At 35.6% G+C, this 25,396-nt stretch overlaps 1 protein-coding gene across 4 annotated transcripts in view; it reads left to right on the top strand.

Moving 5' to 3' along the window:
- PAN3 (poly(A) specific ribonuclease subunit PAN3) overlaps nucleotides 1–25,396 on the top strand; it is an 80,762-nt gene that overhangs the window by 44,655 nt on the left and 10,711 nt on the right. For all 4 annotated transcript variants that reach the window (XR_003533403.1, XM_027677812.1, XM_027677814.1 and 1 more), the window contains 9 exons: nucleotides 7,289–7,536; nucleotides 8,119–8,223; nucleotides 8,853–8,910; nucleotides 9,981–10,142; nucleotides 10,299–10,415; nucleotides 10,516–10,617; nucleotides 18,332–18,497; nucleotides 18,896–18,983; nucleotides 24,640–24,779. Coding sequence is in view for 3 of the 4 variants with exons in the window: in XM_027677812.1 (XP_027533613.1) it covers nucleotides 7,289–7,536; nucleotides 8,119–8,223; nucleotides 8,853–8,910; nucleotides 9,981–10,142; nucleotides 10,299–10,415; nucleotides 10,516–10,617; nucleotides 18,332–18,497; nucleotides 18,896–18,983; nucleotides 24,640–24,779 (1,186 nt within the window). In the remaining variant the exon portion in view is untranslated. The remainder of the gene's footprint in view (nucleotides 1–7,288; nucleotides 7,537–8,118; nucleotides 8,224–8,852; nucleotides 8,911–9,980; nucleotides 10,143–10,298; nucleotides 10,416–10,515; nucleotides 10,618–18,331; nucleotides 18,498–18,895; nucleotides 18,984–24,639; nucleotides 24,780–25,396) is intronic.

Genomic DNA, 25,396 nt, shown 5'->3' with positions numbered 1-25,396 from the left:
CTCACTTTTAAGGACAATTTTAAAACTCTTACTGAAATGTGTTCCATGCAGTTGTATAATTGAGTGGCAGATTTTTTTTTTACATTTCAAAAGTTCAAGCCCTTCATGCATCTTTTAGTCTTCTGATCTTAAAAAGTTAATTCTACTACTTTAATTTGAATAAAATTAAATAGTTCTAATATACAGCCATCAGCAGATCTGGATATTACACACTGCAGATTCTTTAGTGCGTTTCTGTATGTAGTCAAACATTTGGCAGTCTCTGCTGACTGACAAGAAGCATTAGGTAGCTGCCAAAAGGCAGAGGGACAAATGTTGTGAATTATTTTTTAAACCAGTATTGGCAATAAGCATTTGTTAAACTGAATTTCAGTCTTCCTGATGCCAGGGAGTCAATCTCAGTGTCCACGTGAAAGCAGCCAGCCCTTAGCTTGCATGTAAGAATTGTCAGAACAGGCTAGGAAAGTGACTGATGCTTCTGCTGACCAAATGAACGTGTTGTGGTACTGTGTCTGATTGATTCTATATTGTGCTGTACCGTCTTATTGGAAAACTGTTGTGTTTATATGCCTCTCAGCCTTGTCACCTGGATTGAAAAGTGTATAAAGGATTAAATAGAATACAGTAAAATGATCTACTTTTGGAAAGTGTCCAGTGGGGTCTCAGAGGGATCCTTCACAGTCCAATTTCTTTACTATCTGTAAGTAATACTTGAAAGGATAAGTAATAATGAAAGAAGTTCACCAACAATTTGAGCTCCTAGAAATATAGATACCAATGCTGCATACTTTCTAGCCTCAAATACTATTGTTTGTTTATGGACAAGAGGGATGGGGGTAAGAGCTAACTTCAGGCAAAGTTGGCTTGTTTCCCTGCTCTTCCTGTATAATTAAAAAGCAAATATAGTTCAGAGTAGGGATCTGGGTCGGGTGCTCTGAATTTCTTTAGAAGCTTTTTTTCTCTCACTGAGTGCAGAGTTCTCTGAACCTAAATGTCCAATGTAAATACTACTCACAGACATTTATTTTTATTTAAATGTCAACATTAAAGTTGTCAACAGTATACGTCCACAAAAACTTCTGTTACCTCAAGGTCATGTAGGAGGTGCTCCTTCTAAAAGATTAGGCTCTTAAATAAGAAAGCCGTATTTATATGCGGGGAAACATCACCACTTAGATCATGCTGGATAACAGAATAAAAATCGAATTTCAATATGTTCTGAAATTGTGATGAAAAAATTTTGTTGAGATCTGTTAGCTTTCAATAAGTGAAAACAAATTCAAATGAAACCCACATAAAGAGTTTATAAGAACTTTCCTTTGAATAAAGATGTCTCCTTCCAGTTAAGGGGTGCATACTTTCCAGCAGAATAATTTTGAGGATTTAAGTGTTTACATGAGATTAAGGTTGTTTATAAGTAGTTTACAGGGTACTGGAGGAAATTAAGATTTCATAAGAAATACGGAAATGTAGTAGGAATAATTTTAGTTCCATAGTTTTATTCACCCATAACAAAGTAGGTAAATTCTGAGAACAGTCCTTTGATTTCCCTCTTGATGATGGGAAAATGTAAGCTCTTTCACATATCTAATTTCTGAGATTTCCCTAAAGGTAGGTGGAAATCAAAACCACTTTTCACATATAGTACTTCATACATAACTCAATTGTCCTTGGAAAATATTTGCTCTGCCTATCTTATCAACAGTACTGCAGAAATAATTGGAAAAAAAAATGACAAGTGAAACATAAAATACTTTAATAGATAACTTGTTGTATCTGCACCTGACATATCTATTAGGGTGTAGCATGGAAGAAGGTTACGCCTACATTGACACATGTTAACTTAGATAAGCACTTTCTAGTGTAATCTCAACAGTCTTCATGTTGGTAGCCTTTAATGGAACATGGAAACATAGTGATATAAAAGACAATTTACACAAACAGTGGGAGAAAATTGTTGCATTGAAGAGCTTTGAATCAATCTCCTTCACCATCTCCAAACTCTCTTTTTCCATAAACTCCCCTGAATAACACTGTATTGTTCCTTCCCTTTCCTTCATACCAAACATACCCTATATGTCATTTGTTTTGGAAATTTAGTTAGTTGACAGTCTTTAAATAGCACTTTTGCTAACAAGCTTATCTTACCTAGTTCTGTGTAGCTGTTTTAGAGTATTAATGCCATTAAAATATGCAACACAGTGTATGGAAGAAATTTATTAATGTCATTGGAAGTGTTAAGACATCATTGCTGTGTTAAACTTAATAGAAAACAGATGTATAGCCCCCAGCAGTGAAAATCTGTATTGCTTGGGTTTGCTTAAGCTATGTTATAGCTAAAGAGTGATGCCTTTGTCATTGATGGAAGTGGCAACAAATTGCTGTTGCTTCTATATTTAGTCCAAGTCAGGTTCTGAGCTTATGCAGAATGTAAGAGATTCCATTTCTGCTGATAGGCTGAACCTACAGGCTTAGGAGCCAGGAGTGCAAAGGTGTTGTGCTTATGTTTGGTTGACACATTTCTATTAGTGATGAGCTGAAAGGGTGTAGTTCTCAGAGCTCATGACTCCAGCTGGAGATGGAGCACTTTCAGCTGAGGTGGTTTGAGTGCCCTTAGGCCCCAAGAGCTTGTTCCATTCTCCTGGATCAAATATAGTGCAGAGCAAGTTGTGCAGCCATTCCAGAATAATGGAAGAAAGAAAGAAGGCAAAGAGACTGTAAAATTAAAACTGAGGAGGAAGAATTGATGACTCATTGTTTAGGGAATGAAGCAGATTTAATTAACTTGAAAATATACAGTTGCAGTGCTAGTGGTCTGATAGAAAGCTTACAATAAAAAGAAATATCTAATGAATTTAAGGATGCTGCTTTAAGTTCTTTGAAATAATGTGATTTTATTATTTGCTTTGACTTGTCATTCCTCAAGATTTACCTAATAGTCTAGAGTATCTCTAAGGGACAGAACATTAAAATGATAATATGTTAAATGCCTAATTTTTGACCTCTGAATGTGTTACAAGCCTTAGAGGTATAGGGATATGGTTGTAAATGGGTAAATTTGTAGGCAAAACTTGGAGGTTTTTTTATGTTGTAGGCCAGCTGATTTGCATACACATGAGCTTAAGTTCACTAAGTTGTGAAGTCTCATTGAATCAAATAATTGTAGACACTGAGACATTGAGTTCATGCTTTGATACTCTTTCATCCTGTTTCTGTATGAATTCTCAGATTCAAAATAGAGTCTAGCTTTAATTCAAATACATTGCGTGCTACAAAATTTTATTAGAAGCATTAATCTCATAAAATATCTTCGAACCCCATCTCAAATGATTTTCAAAGTCTACCATTTCCCTTTCCTCAGTCACAATGAAACTTCAAAAATAAGAGAAACAATGCAAGAAGTGAAAATATAGAGTAAAGAGGGATATGAAATATGATCTCTCTTTGCCAAAAATGACAATAGTGGCAGGAGCTCCAGATATGTGTAGGTATCCTCTACAGTCACTGTGAATCTTGTGGAAAGACCTTCAAATCCCACAACCGTTTCTATGTTCGTATGACGCTGTCATAGCTGCATACCATGACCTCTCATTAGATGTAAATGTTTGTGGAGTGAAAGAAGCCTTTTCTCCCTGCAGTTCATCTTTTAAGATAGTATTCAACTTCTTCATGAAGTGTATTAGGATTCCCCAAGACAAGGAATGGAGAGCCACCTTTGCTAGTAGCAAAGCCTCAGGAAGGACAATTTGAAGGAAGCTTTTTGGTGTCTTTAGTTCTCCTGTTGGCATTTGAGTTTTAATACAGGGGAATGTTGAACCCTCTCACGGGGAAAGCTTAGTGTTGTTTGTCAGGATCACTGGTACAATATGTATATATAAAGAAGTAAATCATAATTGGATTATTCAAAGCCTGTTTTTTCTTAACCACTTAAGTGAATAGGTATTTATATAAATTGTGCTATTCAAAACAGCTTGTCTAATTCCGTGAGGTGTGGTTCCATATTCACCACATTGTTACTTTTGTGTGTTCAGGATCATCTTTTTCCTTGAGTATGAGCCAGTAGGAATATATATTCACTTTTTAATACAGCTATTTTCCTTTATTTTCCTCTAATTCTATTTTGTTGTGATTAAATATTAATATTAATATGCTTTTAACTGATTGAAATACTACTTGGTGATATCTACTTGAGTTTGTGCACTCAGTTATTTGCTTCCCTAAGTACTTAACTATGTATGAGTTTTGCTTAATTAAAAGTTTTTTCCTTTTTTTTTGGTGTGATATTGGAGTTTTAATATTTATTTAGATTCTGCAGAATGTAGTGCAAGTCTCTCAGAAGAATCTGTTGCCCTCAGTATTTGTTGTCTCAGCCTGTCTGTACCCACTGCAGCATTAACAACAAAATTCTTGCAGCACGTGTAGTGTATTTTTCTAGTGGTATGAAAGCGAACTGTAGTCAAGCTTCTTTCATATCTCTAACTTACTACCCATATTGGAAAATGAGAAGCCCAAATGTGCTGCCCACAGGATAATTTTCATTGGACTCTCCATGTCCTTCCAAAATCAGACTGAAATGAGACTGGAAGGGTGTTTGAAAGGATTTTTGTAACGCTGTCGTCCTTTTATTTCAATCTTGCATTAATACCCGTGCAAAGACGTTCAAGGATTTATATTTGTAACTGTTCTTTGGCAGGAATAAATTTTTTTAAGAAGTAAGTCTTACAGTGGAAATCATTTGAAACTGTATAAGTAAAAACCACTAGAGATCTTTTTTCTTCTGAGAAACTTGCAGTAGAAGGTCACAGTATAATTTTAGTGAGTTGCAAGTCTTCACTTTCATTTTTTAAAAATAATATTTACTGTATACTGTCTTATACATACAGTGTTTTTTGTAAGTAGAGAAGTCTTCAGTTAATTTTTCATCAGTATATATGGAGACTGCTGGGTTCTTATTTCATGATCCCTACAGTTGAGTGTTTTTTGAAACAAAAGTTTCTTGAAGCCAGTTATTCTTGTCTTGGTTGAGATTATATGCTTGCAAGGACTTCAGTCAATACTATTTAATTGGAATAGAGTGGAAAAGGCATGCAGTAACTTTCCCTACATGAAAAGCCCTTGAACATGTAGAGTTGCTTCAGTTTTATGGCCTTTAATTAGTCATCTCTCAACTTTTAATACTAACACATTGTGTCCTTTGGAATTGATCTTTTCCCCCAGTGAATTGAAGTGTTACTAAGTCACTGGAGGCAACTTTTACCGTAATGAAAGTATATTTTCTTTTGTAGCATAAACTGGTGCTATCAAAATGTGTAATGTTTACAGTCATACAGTTAATTTGTAAACAAATTTTTAGGAGACTACTTATATTACCATTTAGAAGTGCCTACTATAATTCACGTTTTAAGTTAGTACACTGATCAGCAAGCAATTATTCTACAATATTGCGTATCTACAAGGTATGTGTAAACACATTTACACGTACTAATAGAAATGAAAGTTCTGGCCCAGAAGAGACTTTGTATGTTTCATATTCTTATATTTTACGTTTTTATAGAAAGAATAAATGACTGCAGAGACCCAACCAAAGAGAAAGGCATAAGATTTTTCCACAGTTTACATTTAAGAAAATCTTGTTTATTTTGTTGGAACTATTCACTTTCAGGAACAAAAGAAAGAAATGTGCTGAATTAATAAGCATGGTTTCTGAGATGTCAAAGTAGTAAATGAGTAGAGCTAAAAGAAAAGTTACAAATATTCTGTAAATAACATTAGGATAATACAGCTTCAAAATAATTTTTCCCAAACTACTGGTTAACTTGTTAATACTGAAATTGTTATTTGCTTTTGTTGTTTGTATTAAAAAAGAAAAAATGAAATGCAGGAGGGATGTGACTACTTCAGGGATAAGACACTAGTGTGAAATCACTCCTACACATTACTGATGATGCATATTGAGAACTCCGCATGCAGTAACTCATGACTGAAGTAACTTAACTAGTTTTTGTAACTAAAAAGTGTGTATGCAAAAAAAATTGCTCTTGGTTTCATTAGTAGGATGTTTGCTTAAATTACTCTGGTTATCAGAGATTAAGGAATTAATTTAAGCAAATATCTGAGTAATAGCTAACAGAATTCTTATTTAGAGAAGAATTCTCAGCTGTCAATAGAACGTTAAATATAAAAGTTGTGTGTCTTCTGTCCTTTCAAAAAAAGAATTTAGTATGACTAATATAATTTTAATTGTAAAGAAGAAAAAGTACATCCCAATCTGAACCTAGCAACAGTAAATTTCAAAGATGCTCTCCTTGATGTTAATTTGAACACCTGAATATCTCAGATCTTTGCTAGGAAGTAACTCTGCAAGAAATTTTTTTGAAGGATAATCTCTTCCTCAGCAGCATCCTGTAATGTCTGTTTGATACCTAAATTTTTACAAATATGCAGATCTGAGAATTCTGAATGCAGTAACTTGAAGTAACTAAAGTTTTTGATAACTAAAAGGTGTGTATGCAAAAAAGTTGCCCTTGTTTTTCCCACTGGTACGCTTTGTTTAGAAGTAGAGTTTCTCAAGTTTCGGTTGGGTTGCCCCTCTAATGTTGAAGGTGAATGCCACTCAATAAAATAATTTCAAATAAATTAGAAAATCTCAGCACAAATGTCTAATAGACTTCATATCATGAGATATTACCTACCTTTACCTATCAAATAGAACTTTTGGGGGATGACTTGAATATAATAATTACAGGAAAATAGGTAATTACTCCCCTGAAATTATTGAAAGTAGCATATTGTTTATTTGTGTGTTATTATTACTGGAGATATTCATAGCTGTGGAGTTAGTTCTAATAAAAGGCACATAAATAAATAAATAGGTGAAGTGAGTTACAGCTTAGCAAACTCCATTGACTGCTCATGTAGCTGTTAAGTGAACACATACAGTCATTAATATTTTATCTTTTTGCAGTTTAATAAACTGTCTTCTAGATACAGCATTATTTTGACTTGACTCACTCCTTCAACTACTTCTAAGTTTTTCATTTCAGTTCTTCATGTGTATATCATAAGATGTCAAGCTCTATCTCTCTGAACTAAGCAGAGATTTTTGGGAAAAGATATCTGTTCAGTCATGCTCTTACTATTTTACCTCTTAAGGATTTCTATATCTATATGAAGAGTTAAGTGTCTCACCTGCTCAGAATATTGTTGGTAGTGAGGGCTATTTTTCTTAAATTGCTACGTTTTCATAATGACAGATTTGATCAAGAATATCTTCTTCTGTTTTCTTAAGGAATGTCACTGTCAGCAGGATCTTCTCCTCTTCATTCTCCCAAAATAACTCCTCATACATCTCCTGCTCCTCGAAGAAGAAGTCATACTCCTAACCCAGCAAACTATATGGTGCCTACTAGTGCCTCTGCGTCTGTCGCTAACGCTGTCTCTCAGCCTCCATCTACTGGCCAGGTGATCCAGAAGGAAACAGTGGGTGGAACAACATACTTCTACACTGATACAACTCCAGCACCTCTCACAGGAATGGTATGTTTGCTTTTAATACAGAAATGTATGGAGTTTCCAAATGCTGAATTGGTTTATACTAAAGAGATTATTCTTAACATTCTGAACCCCTTATTCTGGATGAAGATTAGGCCTTTTAGTTGTTGTAATTCTTTGCTAAAATCACTGAAATTTAAGGAACAGAGAATTTTTAACGTATTTTTTCATTTACCACTGTATAGTTTTGTGGGATTTTTATATTTTTTATACAGCAATAGAAAGAAAGCATTTTGTGTGTCTCAGTGGACACATACATAGTAAGAATATAAAAAAGTCAGCTTTTTTTTCTGATAGGTTAAATAGTTCTTATATTTACAGTGGCAGGGGAAAGGCAGTTACAAAAATGTTAAAATAACTGTGGTCACCCACCCACCCACCCTTCCCCTTGAAATCATTGGAAGCAAGTATCACATAAAATTGTAATCTGTATGACTGTATATTTGTAACTTCTACTGTACATGAAGACTTTATAGTTCAGTAGTTTGAACTAAAAGGGTGACAAGACTCTTCATCTACCCTGTCATTAAGGATTTTAAACTGCTTCTTAAAATATTTTATTTTCAGGTATTTCCAAACTACCACATCTACCATCCAGCTGCACCTCATGTTGCTTACATGCAGCCAAAAGCAAATGCACCTTCCTTCTTCATGGCAGATGAGCTCAGACAGGTAAAATGATAGAGAATTTAAAGGAAAATTGCATATCTTGGCAAAAACTAGAAAATTGGTAATGGTCGAAGAGAAGTAGACACTAAAAATCTGTGCAGTCAGTTTTCCCTGTGGAGAATTTAAAAAAATCAAATCTTGTAATAGGTGGAGTACATCAGAGGGTGGGAGCAGGTTACGACACGTATGGCTGCAATCTAATCTGCATGCCGTGATTTACTATTCAGCCGAGTATTATTACTAGGCATGAGCTCATTTATGTACTGTTCTTTTAAGCTGCAATCCTATTCAGTTTTAAAATCTCCCACTGAAATGAAAGTGTTTGCAGGTGTTAGTTTATGAGCCCTTCTCAGGGCTGGCTGTGAGTGTTACTTATTTGAAGTTTTCTGTAGTAGGTGCCTTTGTCAATGTCAGCTGTAGCAAATGTTTTCTGCAGCTCCTTCCTTCAAGAATTTATGTATTTTGTCATTAATATTTTCAAGCTAGTGGTCTTCTGACTCTCTCCACCCCGGATACTTGCATAAATTCTCTGTTTTAGTACCGCTAGCTAGTACTTCAAAGACAGTATACTCTTAACTTATCAAAAATGACGAGCTGAATTATAATGTTCAAAACTTTATTTATTCCTTCAGGAATTGATCAACAGACACTTAATAACCATGGCCCAGATGGATCAGGCTGATATTCCTGGTAAGTGTTTCTTATAAACTGTACTGTGATCATATTGTTCTGCAACCATGTGTATTCAACATCTTTCAAAAAACACTGCCTCTTTTTATTTTTTCATAAAGCTTTAGTCATCAACCTGGGCTATGGGTAACCAGATACAAAGTTTTTCAGAAATATGATTTCCCCCACCCCCTCCTTCTAATTTTCTTGTGTTTTTACACTCCTTAATGGTTAGAAATACTTCAAATTGGCGAGATAGAAAAAAATCATTAAGGCAATAAAGCCTTGTGAAGAACAGTTTTGTATTGCTTCGTACATATTAGGTATTCCTTTAAATGATGTATATATTTTTCAAAGGCTGTATGTAATTATCAAAGCAGTTTGTTTTGAAGTGAATTGGTTGGTATATCAGAGAAGGCTTTGTACTAGTTGTCAGGCAAGAGAACCGTATACTGTTCACTGTAATTTGGATTTTGGGTAATTTACAATTGACTGTGCTCAACTTTATTTAAATAGTTTTGGGTTGCAGTATCTTTTCTCAAATGTGCATATAATATGATAATGATACAGTTAAAAAAATGCAGTTTAGTGTTTTAATGCAGATGAAATACAAGTATATCTCTTCTTGCAAGGGTAATCTCTTAATCTGATTTTTAAACTTTCAGCACCTCTCTCTCCCTGTTTTCTAAACCAGCATGTTAAAACACAAAAGACTGAGATTTGCTTTTTTTGTGATGAAAATGGGGTTCTTGCTGTGGTATGAAGTCTGTAGAGGAATTGGTGCTTATTTATGAATCAGTGCAGGAAAAAACCAAAGAAATGTCATTCAGAAGGCTGAACTTCTAAGGTAAATGGGAAAATGGCAGGTGGAACTGTGCATCTATTCTGTTGATTTTTACTTGGTGTAACTGTTCTCCTGAAGATGTTTATTTTAGCTTTATTGAATCACTTCTAGGAACCTATATGTTGATATTAAAGCAAAAATAGTAAATTTTAACTTTACAGGTACCTAAAAGATGGTGTGCATAATTTATGTATTAACTTTAAGTCAACTGAGACCTAATGTGTTTCTGTGTACAAACTAATTTTAGCAGTTCCTGCAGAAGTGGATAGCTACCACAGTCTCTTCCCTTTGGAACCACTGCCACCGCCCAATCGGATACAGAAAACAAGCAACTTTGGGTACATTACATCATGCTATAAAGCTGTAAATAGTAAAGATGACCTGCCATATTGCCTTCGGAGGATACATGGTGAGAAAAATTGACTTGTCCCAATAGGGCTAGCATTCTTAAGCATACTAGTCATATTTTAATGTCTGGTCGCTTTTCAGTAGTTTCAGAAGAAAGAGTAAAAAATTCTCATCTAAAACGTGACACTTTAAACCATGGGTTTTGGTTTTTTTCTAGGTTTTCGTCTTGTTAACACAAAGTGCATGATATTGGTTGACATGTGGAAAAAAATTCAGCACTCAAATATAGTAACTTTGCGTGAAGTGTTTACCACTAAAGCTTTTGGAGAACATTGTAAGTTTTTCTTTTTTCTTTTTTTTTTTCCCTAGCTGATGTGTTGATACCTTTTTCCAAATATGCTTGAGTTAATAAATATCATTTTTCTGTTTTTAAGCTCTTGTGTTTGCATATGATTTTCATGCTGGAGGAGAGACTATGATGAGCAGACACTTCAATGACCCTAGTGCTGATTCCTATTTCACGAAACGGAAGTGGGGTAAGGAAAATACATTATCATACAATACTGTGCACTGTTTCCAATACTTTAGTAAATATCTGGTCAGGAATAGTTGTTCAACCTAATTTTTTGGATAATCAGTTCTGCTATTTCATAAGTAGATTGGTATGAGAGAACTATTCTTCACCTTCTACTTGTAAAATTTTTTTTTAAATTAATAGGCAAGTATAAAATTGATATCAGTGTGTAAGGGAATTACAGTCCTTTGAAATAGAAATAAGCTGAAACGGAACTGGGAGCCAGGAACTCAGTTGTCGTAATTGCAGGACTGTCACCGGGAAACACCTAGCATTTAATGGCGATTATTCCAAAGTTGTAAAAGACATGCAATGTCAATTTGATGTTCAGGTGTCCTGCACTTCTATTTTTTTCATCACTAGGTATTATGAGGACTAATTAGACAGTTTTTTATCTAATGATTTGAAATGTGAAGTATTAGACAAGACAAGGATTGAAAAATCCCCGTAACATATTCTTTTCAGACACCAACTTCACATCGTAGGTCTGATTTTTTTTTTTTTTTTTTTGGTGTTTATACTATGGCTTCAATGGAGTCACTATAGCTGCATCGACATTCATAAACCTGTCACAGCATGGTCTGTGGCTCAGCAAGTTGCCCGGTAAAGCTCATGTCCTTGTGGCTGAAGACTCTTTCTTTCAAAAACAGTATGCTGCCAGTCATTCTGCCTATTAGGACCAGTTCATGACCCCTGCAGTCCCACAAACTGCAGTCAGGTCTTGCCTAGAACACAGCAGGGCTGTGCTGAGAAAGAAAATGATCACAGCTGAACAGAATCACAGAAAGACTTAGAGTGGGAAGATACCCTTGAAGTTCCTTTGCCCCAACTTCCAGCTTGATGCAGGACCAACCCTGAAATTCGATCCAGCACTAGGTAGGGAGGACGAGAGGACTATGACTGGACCTTGTTTTTTGTATTAGAAGAAATCTTCCCTAAACGTCTTTAGGCTACCAGCATGTGAAGAGAAGCAGAAGCTAAGGTTTTTTTTCTTGTGCCTTTTGAAATCAGATCCTTTAGCTGTGAATTCAATCTGTTTCAAAGGTTGAGATATAAAACTCTACTTGGCTATCTTTTAGATCAGAGTATAATGGATTAGTAGTGTGTGAATACATTCAAAGACTTGTAGATACCTTATATACTGAATAATTCTCACTGGCTTTGCACTGACCTGACCAGTATAAATGAAGTTGGAACTTGATTTCCACCACTGGTTTTGGTGGTAATATCTCAGACAGAGGAAACCCTAGTTTGACATATCATATCCTGTGGCAAATAAAAAATGCGACTACAGATTCAATGAGCCTGATGTGAAACGAATTTGGTGAGATCAACCTGGAAGATCTATTGCCAGGTTAATGACTGTTAGTCCAGGGCTAGACTTCTGAGTGTTTCCCAGTCATGGTTTTCAATTTCCATGTAAATCACTCCTTGTTATGTTTTTGTACCTCTAGAGTATTATAGAAGAATGATGTCTGTTCTAGATAAAATAATAGAAGTTATAATAAAATTCTTGGGAATACGTTCTTTTGTCCCACTGGAAAAATAATTAAATTTTGGTCCTATAAAGGGCAGTCATGTCTCATTAATCTATCAAAGTTATTTGAAGGAAGACCTAATAGATAAGACCCTGGGTTTTCGGTGAAGTCCGACGGAGTCCTTAAAAGAACCTAAGTAACCATGAGATAAGAAAAAGTTCTCAGTTAGGATAATGCCTGATTAGAAGATATGAAACAGTAAGGGTGAACAGTTGCTTTTCACAGTGAAGATCACTGGTGGGGTCTCACAAGAACATGTGCTGGGAGTTGTATTTCTTAACACATTCACTTTTTTGCACTGACAATAACTAATGGTCTACCAAAGTTTGCTGGTAACACCAAATTATTTGGGTTGTTAAAAACAAAGGCCAATTGTGATGGATTGCAGAAGGATCTTACAAGGCTGGTACTTCTAGCAATAATTTAGCAGGTGATGTAATATAAACCAATGTGATCAAGGGGAAAAATATAATTCTATCTTCAAACGTAAAAGAATGACCTCTGTGGCTGTTGCCACTCATTAATAGATCTGGGGCCATAGTTAAGTAGTTTAAGGAATATGCTGTTCTCTTGCTGAATAGTAGTAAGTAGGAAACACATTGGTTTATATTATTAAGAAAAGAGTAAACAATGAAATGGAAGATACTGTATTCAAGATATGGGTGCCTGATAGACTCCTATTTGCAGTTGTGGTCCTCCTTATTGTATTTTGAAGGGTGTAGAAGAACAGCAAAGAAGCTGAGAAGAGGTGACAGGGATGAACAAAGGCATGGAACAATTGTATGAAGAAGAGCCAAGTGGGATGCTACTTTTCGTGCTTCTAAAAATGTAAAGGAATATAATAGGGTTAAAAATGACAGGAATTTGTTAGGTGTCTGAAAAATAAGCCGGGATAGAGGAGAAATGAATAACAGTAGTGTGCTGTTTCTTCCAACCTAAAACTAGAGACTGACCAATGAAACTAGACAGGTAGCAAATTCAAAACATATGTAAAGATAATTAAGCAATGGAACTTTTTCACAGATTATTGTTGACATTTACCTGGGTTTGAGGGGAAAGTGGTCTTTACTCATGGAGGAGAAATACTTGAGGACTATTTACTGCAAAGACACAATATTTACCTCAGAAGTTCTCTGAGCTGCAAATCATTGGAGGCTAATAGAATATTCTACTTATATTTATACACTTAGGTATCCATTGCAAGCTACTGTTCTGATTTTAGTGTATATGTCTTTGAAACAGGCTAGTGGGCTATCAGGACCATTTATTTGGCCTACTACAACTTCCTTCTATAGGCAGAAATCGTCTGGGAATTTAGAAATAAGACATCAGTGTCTGCTCACTCAAACCAAAGTATTATTTAATTAAGATGGGCTGTTGCTACAGAACTTAAAGGGATATGTAGGGAAGGTAACTGTCTCCTGCCTTATGGCACTTCTCATTATCTGCTCTTCCAATCTTCTTATTAGGTAAATTAGGGAAAAAGTCACCTGAAATCCCAAATTTTGCCAAATCTTTCTGCACATCTTTGCTTTGGCCTTTCTTTTTTGGTAACTGCTGCTTTCTAGTCTGGTCCTCAGTAGAAGGAGCAATTTAAGAGAGAAAAATAAGATTGCATACCTATAACTTGATTTCTCAGAATTGCCTGCCTTCACGGATCCTTTCTCCATCCCCTCACAGAGTTTCTTGGCCGTCTGCCTGCCTAGAGGAGACTCCCAAGAGAAGCAGGGGAATGGATGGAAGTTGGGTACTCTGCAGCATGAGGCCCAGATTAGTACAATTGCTTTTAAAGGTTTTAGGAGGCACAACACTGTGAACCTGATCAGTGAACTCAGAATTTGATTTCAGGTATGCAACCTTATTTATGTTGAACACTTCAGTTGGCAACACGAGACCTTGACAGTTAAAAGATGAGGATTACGGTTTACATGGCTGTCTTGCATGTCACTGGTGTCAGTGTGGTCAGTCTTGGGTGGGGTTTTTTTGCTGCGTTATTTACAGACCATGTTACAGAATCAGCTTGAAAGGGATTTGGAGTGGGGGAGAAAAATAGCAGCTTATGTTTATTTTTATAATGTGAATGTAAGTAATGTCTTTGTAACGCCTGAGTGCTGTAGAAATTGTTGCTTGTGTTCTTTGTGCAATGAAATCTTGTCTGTCTTTAGGTAGTACAGTGTGATAATCCAATATTGTTCTGTTGAATTTTACTAAATTTATACAAGTTTTAAAATGAGGAGTGTGACTTCAGTTAATTGCTACTTGGAGTATGTTAACTTGAAAAGTTCTTTTTTATTTGATTCTCATTTCTTGTATTTCCTCAGTACACTTCATACTCTAAACATTAAATCTGTTGTTCCGAAACACTTGGTTTTCTCGCACTTTTCTGATATTTCTCATATTTAAGTTTTCTTTGCATTAGCAAGTTAGCCCAAAGTACTGAAACATTGTTCTGAACAGTCCAATAATTAAATGGTAAACAGAATTCTGAATGTGTGTACTTTAAAACTTACTAGCCAGAAAATCCTGGCAAATTAACAGTAACTATTCACAGCTGCCAGTAAGGTTTGTCTTGATGAGGTTTTGTGGTTGGCAGAGATAAGCATGCCTTTGATATGTCCTTTGGTCTGCTTTTAAACACTCTGAGTAATTAAATGTTGGGGTATGTGCTGTTAGTAGGAGTTTTCAGCACCACAGTATCTGCTCTTCAGCAAACAAATGCTTTCTGATGAAGATAAACATGGTCTGGGAAATTTGCTTTCCTTTTGACACAATAATAGTAGTATGTAATGCACAAAAACGAACTTCACTGCTGATTCTAGTTTTTGCATCCTCAGATGCTGAATCTTTTTAGCATAAAATACCTCTTCCATTGAAAAAGAAATAAGTTGTGTGATGACTAGATGAATAGACTGTGATGAAGAGTAAGAATATATGAATATTGAAAGTCAGCGTGATGTTTTGAAGATAAAATATGTGACTAATAATTATCCTAAAATACCTTTGCCAAAAGCTACAACTCTTTCAAAGTAAATTCAAATTTTCAGGATATTCAGATTTTTTACAAAATATACTGCTGCACTCTAAGTGTTTCACAACCTTTCTGTATATTGAAAACTGGGAAATGTAAACCCAAAGCCCAAGTTTCCCTGGAGAAGAAAGAGAAATAAAGGCTACTGAATTTATCTTACTTTCAGTAAGATAACTCAGGAACACCAAGTAAACACTGAACAATTCACAGTTGTCAATGTAAAAGACTGATTTATGAGCCTGAGAGGTTCCATTTAGTGATCAGCTAAATCTTTCATTGGACTTCTAATGTTGTTTGTTTTTTTCATAACTGTGTGAGAATTGCTGTTTCTTAACATGTTTTCTGACAGTGTTCCTGATAATGTAAAGCAGGTCCTACTGCTGGTGGTCCCAGGTCTTCCGTCCCACCCCAGGACTATTCCTGGATTCATACTTTCTCTGGCAAACAGAATTGCATTTGAATACTTTTTTAACAAGGAAAAACTTAAACTACACATGCATACAAGTGCAAAGGGTTATTTTTTTTGTTACATTGAGAACAACATACCACAGAACTTAAAAATAATTGTCAGCATTTTTATTTATTTATGTTTATTGTAATGTGGCAAGGAAAAATAATGGATAACCTGTGTTTTTGAAATGGCAGTTCTTAAATTTTTAATATTTTCCATTAGTGTCTCTGTTCTGCATCTCAGAGAGATGAAAGTGTTGGGAGAGGCAAGTAGGGCCAGCAGTAGGTGGAAAGAACACAATCTGAAATTTTGCTTCTTGTGGCTGTGGATTCAACCTGTGGTGGGAAGCCTTTGCAAATCAACCATGGAATCTTTAAAATACCTCTTTAAAGTAATATTCTGATCATTTTGGTAACTTTTATTTACATTCTTGTGATATTTTTCATTGTGTTCAGCACTGTTTGGACAGCTTTCCACTGTGCGTTTTGCCTGAAGAGTGAGCTTTTGGGTCTCATGTCCTTGGGTCCTTGCTCAACTGCCATCTGTGGCAGGTCTGATGGGCCTTATGGGGCATATTTCATAGTCAGCCTTGCAGCACACCAAACTTCTTTTGATCTTGTGTGTTTTGAACAGATAGATCTGGAAGAGGACATTTCAAAAGTGGATTTTTTTTCCAGTGTTTTAGCTTGTACCTTTAGTGTATGTGAACATGGGGTGCAACCAACCAGTGTGAAACCAACAGCCTAGAGTCAGCTGTAGCTTCAAGTAGTAAAATAGCGTTCTTGAGGTTTTCTGCTAGCGGAGAAGAAACTTTGTTCAACTCTGGTCTTTCAGCTTTTCAGCTTATATTGAATATTCTCTTGGTTACATTGCCTTTATTTGAAAATCAAAGTGCAAGTGCTGTTGTACATGCAGAAAAATAACTCCCAAGTTTTGGCTTTTCTCTCCCTCTGGGATGTTATAGCAACATTTCTATTCTGGATTTACTTATTTCATATAGATGTAACTGTCTTGCAATATCCATGTGCATCCCTGTTAAACATATTACACATGCTGCTGTGTACCAAATGTAAAGTGTATTCTACAGCAAGTAGTAAATAAAGAGCCTTGACTAATAATGAAGGTTATATCTTCAGTCATTTTATATCATAGTTTTTATCCCGCTGAAGAGGAGAGAATTATGATGGAAAAAGTTTGCTATTTGAGACTTCTGGTATGCGGGTTTTTTGGGAAGTGATTTGCATGATTCATCAGGATTCAGGAGGCCAGAAAAAAACAGACAGTATCTCATTATGTTCAGCTTTCAGTAGACAAGCCAAGCTTATTGCAATTTAGAGGGGTCAGTGTCTTGATCTTTATAATCTAAACAAAATCACCTTAAACCTGAAAAGTGAACTAAAGTTTAAAACCAGACAAACAAGCTCAGAAATGAAAGCTGAGAGCATTCCCAGCCTGTCACCCCAAAGTCAGTAAAATTTCTAAGTAATAAATTTTCATTAATGCATTCCACTTTTTTCACTCTTCATATATTTTGTGTGTGTGTACTCATGCAAGCACACACATTTATTTTGATCAAATGCATAGATACTGATATGGTCCTGTAGGAAAAGGAAAAAAACAAACCCAAAACCAAGAAACAAATGTTTAGAGAAGAGTGCAGTCAGTTTACAAATGAATCAGATGCTTACTTGATTTTATTTAATACTGATGATGTTACTTGTCTCAAAATTAGCAAAGTCAGTACTGAGGCAACCTCTTGAAATATCTATGATTGATTGTAAAATTTAGATGTACAGTCTTACTCTGAATGTATTTTCTTCTCCTGCTTTAACTTTGTGCAATGCAAACAGTGGCAACTTCTATGAAATTACAGACATCATACTAAAAATAACAGTTGTTATCTATATCTTTATTTTTTCATCTGTGGCTCAGAATTACTCAGAAACTGCAATGTGGAATTTGAGTGTGTGTTTGCAAAGATTGGTTTACTTTTGAAAGAAAAACTACAAATCCATTTGGAAGTGGAGTGATGCGTTGCTTTATATGGCCCATTGAATGGGGTCATGCAATGATGACTTGCCAGGGAACTGTGTCACAACAGAGCAGATGTGAAGTTGTGTTCAGTGATGTTTAGCCACAAAATCTTCCTGTCTGATTTGCCAGTGTAGCTTGAAACTAGTTTCTTATTCTTATCAAATAATAGAGAATGTTTAATTGAGAAGCGTTCCTGCAATAAAGGAGGTAAAATGGGATCTGTTGCAGCTACTGTGGTACATGCTCTTTGCTTAAGATACTGGCATTTTTACTTACGAAGTACCTGCATATTTTGATGTACCATCTACTCTGAGCAGTTTCTAATCAGTGCTGTTGTAGTGATTGTTCATTCTAAACTTTAAAAATCAGCATTGTTTTTCTGAATATCAGAGTGAAAATAATAATGCTTATGAATTGTCAACATTTCTCAAAAAACCCAACCTAAACTAATCAACCAAGAAAAATCCACCCCCAAACCAACCATTAAAGCACAATAGATGTGTCTTTCAAGGACTGTTAAGAGTTGAATGAAATGAATATATGAGTTAATTGTATAATTCAAGATGATATAATTTGATTTTTGCACAGTAACCTTTTATTGATGCTTATGATGTTTTGTTTCTAGGTCAGCATGATGGACCTCTACCACGGCAGCATGCTGGATTGCTTCCAGAGTCTTTGATATGGGCATATATTGTGCAGCTCAGCTCTGCATTACGGACCATTCATACAGCAGGACTGGCATGCAGAGTTATGGATCCAACAAAGATTCTAGTAACAGGCAAAACAAGGTAATGAAAGCATTCATTCTGTGTTACTGTGGTCTGTATTCAGCTGCTGACTGTGCACCTGATACAGAAATAGCTACTAAGTTCTGTTAAGCTTGTAATTTTGGGCAGGTTTTTTAAGTTCTTTTTAAGCATATTTTGGGAAGAGTTATGCATTATCCTCGAACTACGGATCAGACACACTAGTGCCAGTTTTGAAATTTGTTGATTTATTTGTAAACTGAATACTGTCTGCTGCATTTTATCAACTAGTAAAATTAATATTTTCTGCTGCATAGTAATATGCTAAGTACTGATGACTACATTTATCATATCAAACCATTCAATGAATGCTAGAGGAAAAATTGAGTAACCAATAAAATTTAATGACACTTCTTCCTTTTCTCTTTTTGTACCTAAAGATTACGAGTTAATTGTGTTGGAATTTTTGATGTTTTGACGTTTGACAACAGTCAAAATAACCCACTGGCATTAATGGCTCAGTTTCAGGTAAGACTACAGTGCCATAGTTAGGTTGGTGACTTGGCACAGGGAGTACTGAAAACCAGTGTGATTCTCTTCAGAAAACAAGTACTTTTAATTAAACTGTAGGTCAGTGTTTTTATGTCTAAATGACTGTATTTTTTCATTCCTGATTGGATCTTGGTTCTGCCATACTTACTTGAATTTGCTTGTAATTTAGAAATGTGAATGCTCATTTTGCTATCTTCTACTTCTAAAATTTCAGCAAACTCGCCATACAGGTTCAACTATTAGTGTTTAACAAACTCAAGTCAGAAATAGTTGGAAAGAAAAATTTCTAAATGAAGGAGAGAAAAATCTTATATTTAGTGTTAGAGATATAAAAATAATGATTCAGTAACAGTTTTTGCTCTGTCTTTTGTTGTTTTAAGATAACTAAGTGTCGAATACCTGTTCACAGAGGAGTAAGAGATCTTTTAATTAACTGCACTTAGGCCTTCTCATCACTCCTAAAAGATTCTAGTGTATCTTTATTTTAGTCTGTCTCCTAGTTTTTCCATGCTTTCCTGGTGTTCTCTGAAGTGTGGACTCTGCATAATTCCTGAATTAAGAAGAATCCCTTTAGACTTAACAAAAACTGTTCCACAGTCATCTGGAGCATCACTGTGTACAGGAATACCTCTTTCCCTAACTTCCCCTCAGGGTAAAGTACATTACTTCAGCTGTCATCACATAGCCTGTCTGTACTGGGAGTGAAAGACTGCAGTAGGGAGTTAGATTTAATTTATTTTCATTAATTGAGCTTATTCACTGTAAGAAAATTGCTCATTTGGAGTGTACCAGTAATAACTAAAATGTTTGAACTTTGGCCAGCAGAAACTAGCTTTTTGGAGACCATGTCCTCAAACATAACTTTTTTTTTTTTTTTTTAATGATTCACTTTTCAGTGTACTTTGAGTAGTACAACATAGGGATTTCATGTTCTCCCTCCCTCTGCCCCAGCTACATATCAGTGAGCTTTTGGTAATAATTTAGTGGAAAACAGCTGAGAGAAGATGGAAATACATGCAAGTAAGGGATCCATGCCTAAAAATGTAATGAGTTTTTTTTCTTGGTTTTTTTTTTGAATCTTAAGTACTTCTCTAAATTTGTTTTAATTGCAGCTTGGAAAGGGGTCCTCCTGAGATATTATGACATTCAAGTAAAGCGAAACATTTAAAGTACTTGGAGGTACAAATCTAAAAACACTTGCAGGTACACAAATCTGTCAAAAGCACTAACCACCATAGCAGCCCAACACTTAGCAGCTGACTTGCTTGATAATGCCTAGTTTTGTTTAGGGGGAATGGTTTTTCATGTTTTATACATTGTTAATATTCAAATTGTTCATATTGCATTGGTAAACCAGAAAAGAAGTACTCTTAAATACATAGTTTGGAAGATCTAAACTGCAGTTAGAAAATATGGTATTGCATTCTTTTTTGTTGCTTCCTCTAAAAGGGCTAGGCTTTCAAGGCCCATTTTCTTCCTTCAGAGATGCTGGGCTGACTTCACTTCTTGGAATTCAGGAGTCGTTTCTCATCTTCTACCTTTGTTTACCTTAGCCAGATAAAATTACAAAATCACAGCTGCTGCTTGTTCTTTTTTCCTCTTGATCCATGACCCAGTTCCTGAATTCCTCTGGGATTCCTGTAACTGTTAAAAATACAGATTATCTCTTGATTTACTGCCCAGCAAATATGCATTTCCTTATTTCTGTCTTCAGTGGAGGAAGGTATTTTTTTTAAAGATTTGTTGTTTTCTGGCTATTTCCCATTGTTAATATAGAAAGAAAAGATTTTGGCCAGAACAGTGAGGAGCTATGTAATAGGAATTAAATTGTTCTTTACAGTCTGTGTTAAACACACCTCATGATCATTTAAGAGTTAAATAAAGGCAACAATAAGGGAAGCTAAAAAGAAGTAAGTGGAATATGAATGGCCACTTGCATTATAAACAAGGGGTTAAACCTGCAAAAATTACAGCACACTACTTCCTGCCCCCCAATCCATAAGTCTTGTCAGGCAATTGCAAAGTATAGATGGAGAAACTGTAAATGGTGATGTAGGAAACAGTAAAAAGGTTTAATAAATATTTCTGTATTTGGAATAAAACATGAGTCCTCCCCTTCATGAAAATAAGAGAAAGCATAAGTTTTATTGCTTTAACAAGGTTACTTTTGCTTAAAGTAAATATTTTCAACTTGGAAAACCAGAATAATTTTCACATGCACCTCCCCAAATTTAAATAAATTAGTTTGAAGTGGCAACTCAGGTATTAATGTTGACTCTAAAAAAAAAACCCCACCAAAAAGTAGGAACTTGGAGGTACTTCTAAGGGCAATTCTGTTAGGATAAGTGAATCCACAGAATTGTAGTGTGGATGAGCTGATATTGATCCAAGAATAGCAGTGGAACAGGATAAACAAATAAACAAAAAAAGTAATGTTGGTTTCAAAGAGTTGATGGAAAAGGGATCCTGTCAAAAATAAGATTTATTTGAATAGCTTGCATGTCTGACTGGTGTATAAAATGTTGAGGTATCTCTGAGGCATTTGGCATAGTAGCACATTCCTATTTAGTATTAAAAAAGTTACTAGCAAAGGGTACCTATGCAATTAATTTCTGAATTGCTCACTTGACATACTTGAAATTCATTTGATAACAGGGAGACGTTAGTGAGGGGGGGTATCACTGAACTAAATGGTGATAAAATCTTTACTAGCAAAGCTTTCAGCAGATAAAAAGTTGGTACAGGTTACAATTAGGAATTAATTACTAATTACGTTGTTATTAATTGCATGCAAGGTACATTTTTGAAGAAAAGGATTCTTAAAAGGTAAAAAGCTTTTTCTCAAAGTTGAGAATCCAATTAGTATGACTTGATAGTCAGTGTTGATGGTTACCATAACAGAAGTTCTCTGGATCCATAGGAGCATGCCAAGCACTATAGGGAGTACAGACAAGGAAATGATTGTACCCAGTGTTGATCTGTGCCTTGCACTATCAAGGCTACTACAGGAATGCAGCATTTATTTCTGGTGTCCCTGCTTCAAGGGAAGTCTAGCAGTTTTTGTGTACCTTCTTAGCTGTTCTCTGCCTAGGAGCAGGAAGAGCTGAGTCTGGTGACATTTTCAGAGGGAAGTTAGGGCTTAATGGGCATATGTGGACTGCTTCCTTACAGAAAGGGTGGTGTACCCTGGCTTTGGGGAAGTCATGTTCCTTGTCTGAGTGGATAGAGTTGGTCAGTGGATGGTAGTTTAATCTCTTCTAAAATAGTAACCTGACTCTCAGAAATCCTGAACTTTGAGTTCTTTCCAGCTTGAGATATTCTGATTCTCCAAGTTCACAGAAAAAATAGTGCCTGTCTTTGTGCACTTGTAAAACTTCAAACATTAAGCATCTAGTAACCACGGTGGTAGTGGATCAAGGGTTGGACTTGATGATCTCAGCAGTCCTTTCCAAGCCGGCTGATTCTATGATTGTGGTAACATTTTCTTTCAGGGTTTCAGCTGCCAGTGAATAGTAAAGTGCCTCCAGAGAGCAGTTCAGCTCACTCAGAATCTGAACTATTTTAGAGAATTACAAATATCTTAAATCGATCAGAGTCTTGACTGAATTGCTTAAAGTTTAAGTTCCTAAAATAAGTGGGATAAATCCAAGCCACTTTTGCAGCTAAAAGAAGCTAATCATTGGCTGTAATTTAAAAAGTATGTGTTTGAGGCTGCATTGGTGTGTTTTATCATTTCTGCCAGTTCTTCTGTTAGATGTAATTTGCAAAGCAAACAAAAAATTAAGGTTGTAAGTCAAATGCTCAAAGAACCACAAAGTTGGAATTTAGAATTTCCTGGCTGATGTTAAATATAAGATTCTTTCTCAACTGTTTTTAAAATCTAATGCAATGTGTATTATGAAAACACCTGTGTAAAGGAAGACTGTATTTTCATAAGATCTTGCCTGAAGTTATATATTTTTGGTGTCTCAGGGTTGTGGGATGATACAGTATTTATGAATTACTAAAAGTTGAAAGGTACTAAGTGTAAAGTAGGGGACTGCAGAAAGAAGTAATGCTGTGGTTAATAGAAACGCCTATTTCTTTCAAGTCTGTTTTAGAGGCAGAAGTCATAATGAAAGGAAAAAAGAATGCTGATACTCAGAAATTCCTGGTTCCTTAGGAAATAGCATCTAGCAAATTCCAATCCCACCTTCTTATCCACCATTTTGTCATTATTTTTGTCTCATTTTCCATATCCTGTTGCTGTCTTCATTAGCTACAAGAATATCATGCTTTTTAACTTCTGACATATTGTGTATTCGTGTTCAAATTTGCTGCTTAATCATACTTGATATGGGAACAGCATTGAGAGATCTTGAAAGGTTTGGTATTTTTCACTGGCCCTCAGCACTTGGAAGATGTGGCTTCAGGGTCAGCTACTGAAGCCAGAGGCAGCAAGCATGGTTTCACCTCTGGGTGGAAGAGCTGTGAGGGGCTGTGCAATTTTAATGTTGCAACGCTGCCAAATTTTCAGCCCTTCTTACAGAAATGACAGAAGGTGTATTCCTTATATGACTGCATTCTCTGCTAAACAGCTTGGCCTTTCTCTAGGCTATGGAGCTGACATTCTCACTAATTAGTAGCTTTTATGTTTTTACTTTTTCAAAAATATTTTCTCAAAAAGCCCTCCTGAAAATCCTAAATTTGTATCTGTAGCTGACTGTTAAATTCAGTCTGAGGCAGGTACTCAGAATGGAAAGCTACAGGTGTTTCAAGTTTGGCCAAGTTGTGTACGGTTGGAAAGAATCACTTAGCTTTTGCTATGAATGTCATTGTTTGTTACTAAATTAGGCTCTTGTTTTTAGCAGTGGACTTTAAAATCTGTTAGAGCTTTTCAAAATAATTTCTCGTGGCTGTCTATTAAAATTGGCAGAATTTTCTGTTATGGCAAAGCAGTCTGTATCCAACATTTATCTTTTCAGACCAGTTCTGCATTTAAGGAAAGTGTTTAATTTCTTTATAAAATATGATGCTGCTCAGTTTGTCAGCCATACAGGCCTGTTCCTGTCTAGTTATTTCATGCAGTTCAGATCTTTTCACACTGGCCATCAGAGATGAAAATACTTGAGCAATTTGTTAAAATAGAGACATCATGTGCTAGAATGTGGTGTGGCATCACACTAAATGGCTGTCATGAAAAGGTATGAGTCCAGCAAATGCTGGTTCTGTTTTAACAAATAATCCTTGTATTTCTACATCTTGTATTGAGAAGACTTTCTCTGTTTGCTACCAACTCCTTGACTCATCAGGATCGAGCAGGTGGGTGGTTAGAAGAACCTCTTTGAAGAGCTTCTGCTCACTCCACAAGAATTCTCTCTGGTACTGTCCTTAAGCTAAAAATAGGCAAATCTTAATCATTCGAAGATAAGTATAGTACCTAGAAATTGCTAGATGTCAGGACAGATTTTCCTCTGTACACTTTAACTACTTGTAACTTAGAAGAATTTGAGCAACTAAAGTAAGTACTATTCAAATCATAGTTCAATATGACTAAGGTTATTGAAGAACTGTCTCTTTTTAACACCATCCAGTACCATAGCTAATATTAGTCTATGCTAAGAATCTTACCTATGTGTGTTTTCCTTATTAGCAAGCAGATCTGATCTCCCTGGGGAAAGTTGTGTTGGCTTTGGCGTGCAATTCTTTATCAGGAATTCAGAGAGAGAATTTGCAGAAAGCAATGGAACTGGTGACAATCAACTATTCCTCTGATCTGAAGAATCTGATTTTGTAAGTTGGCTTAATAAATCTTTTAAAGGAAATTACTACTTTTACATATAGAGATGCAAGTGATAAATGGTATTTTTAGCTGCAAGTAAGATTACAGATAAAACGACTGTCATTGAGTTTTCTGAACCGTCAATGCATTATTAAATGTTGTGATTTAAAATTTGTTTGTAGATGCTGGTAAACCTCCTAATAACAATTAGGAGTGTAAACAAAGCAAGCGTTTGAAGTTGTTTTCAATACTGGGCTTCACTGCTTGTTCTCTACAATAGCAATATGCTACTCTTATCTTACAGTTTCAGAAGGTATTGAGAAATAGGCACATTGCCTTTTTGACCAAAATGTTGAGTGCTAGTTTTTCTTGGCAGCATGTTATTTTGTGTTGTTTCAGTATAGTCAGCCTTTCTCTTGCAACCTGAGTGGGAAAAGTAGAAATCTTTGCTCCTTCCCTCATTTGAAAAACAATTGCATTACAATCTGAATCTGCATGTCTTCTCTTTTTTGGGTATGTTCTTGCTGTTTGAGTGGGGTGAACTGCACAGTTTCATGAAAATGCACTTATCTTGTATAAATAACTGACTAGATACGTACATGTAAGTTTAACACGTGTTTTCTCTGTT

The sequence above is a fragment of the Neopelma chrysocephalum genome, unplaced genomic scaffold (genome assembly GCF_003984885.1).
Source record: "Neopelma chrysocephalum unplaced genomic scaffold, ASM398488v2 Primary Assembly neopelma1_43, whole genome shotgun sequence".
Classification (NCBI taxonomy): Eukaryota; Metazoa; Chordata; class Aves; order Passeriformes; family Pipridae; genus Neopelma; species Neopelma chrysocephalum.
This window is presented reverse-complemented; position numbering and strand designations above follow the sequence as displayed.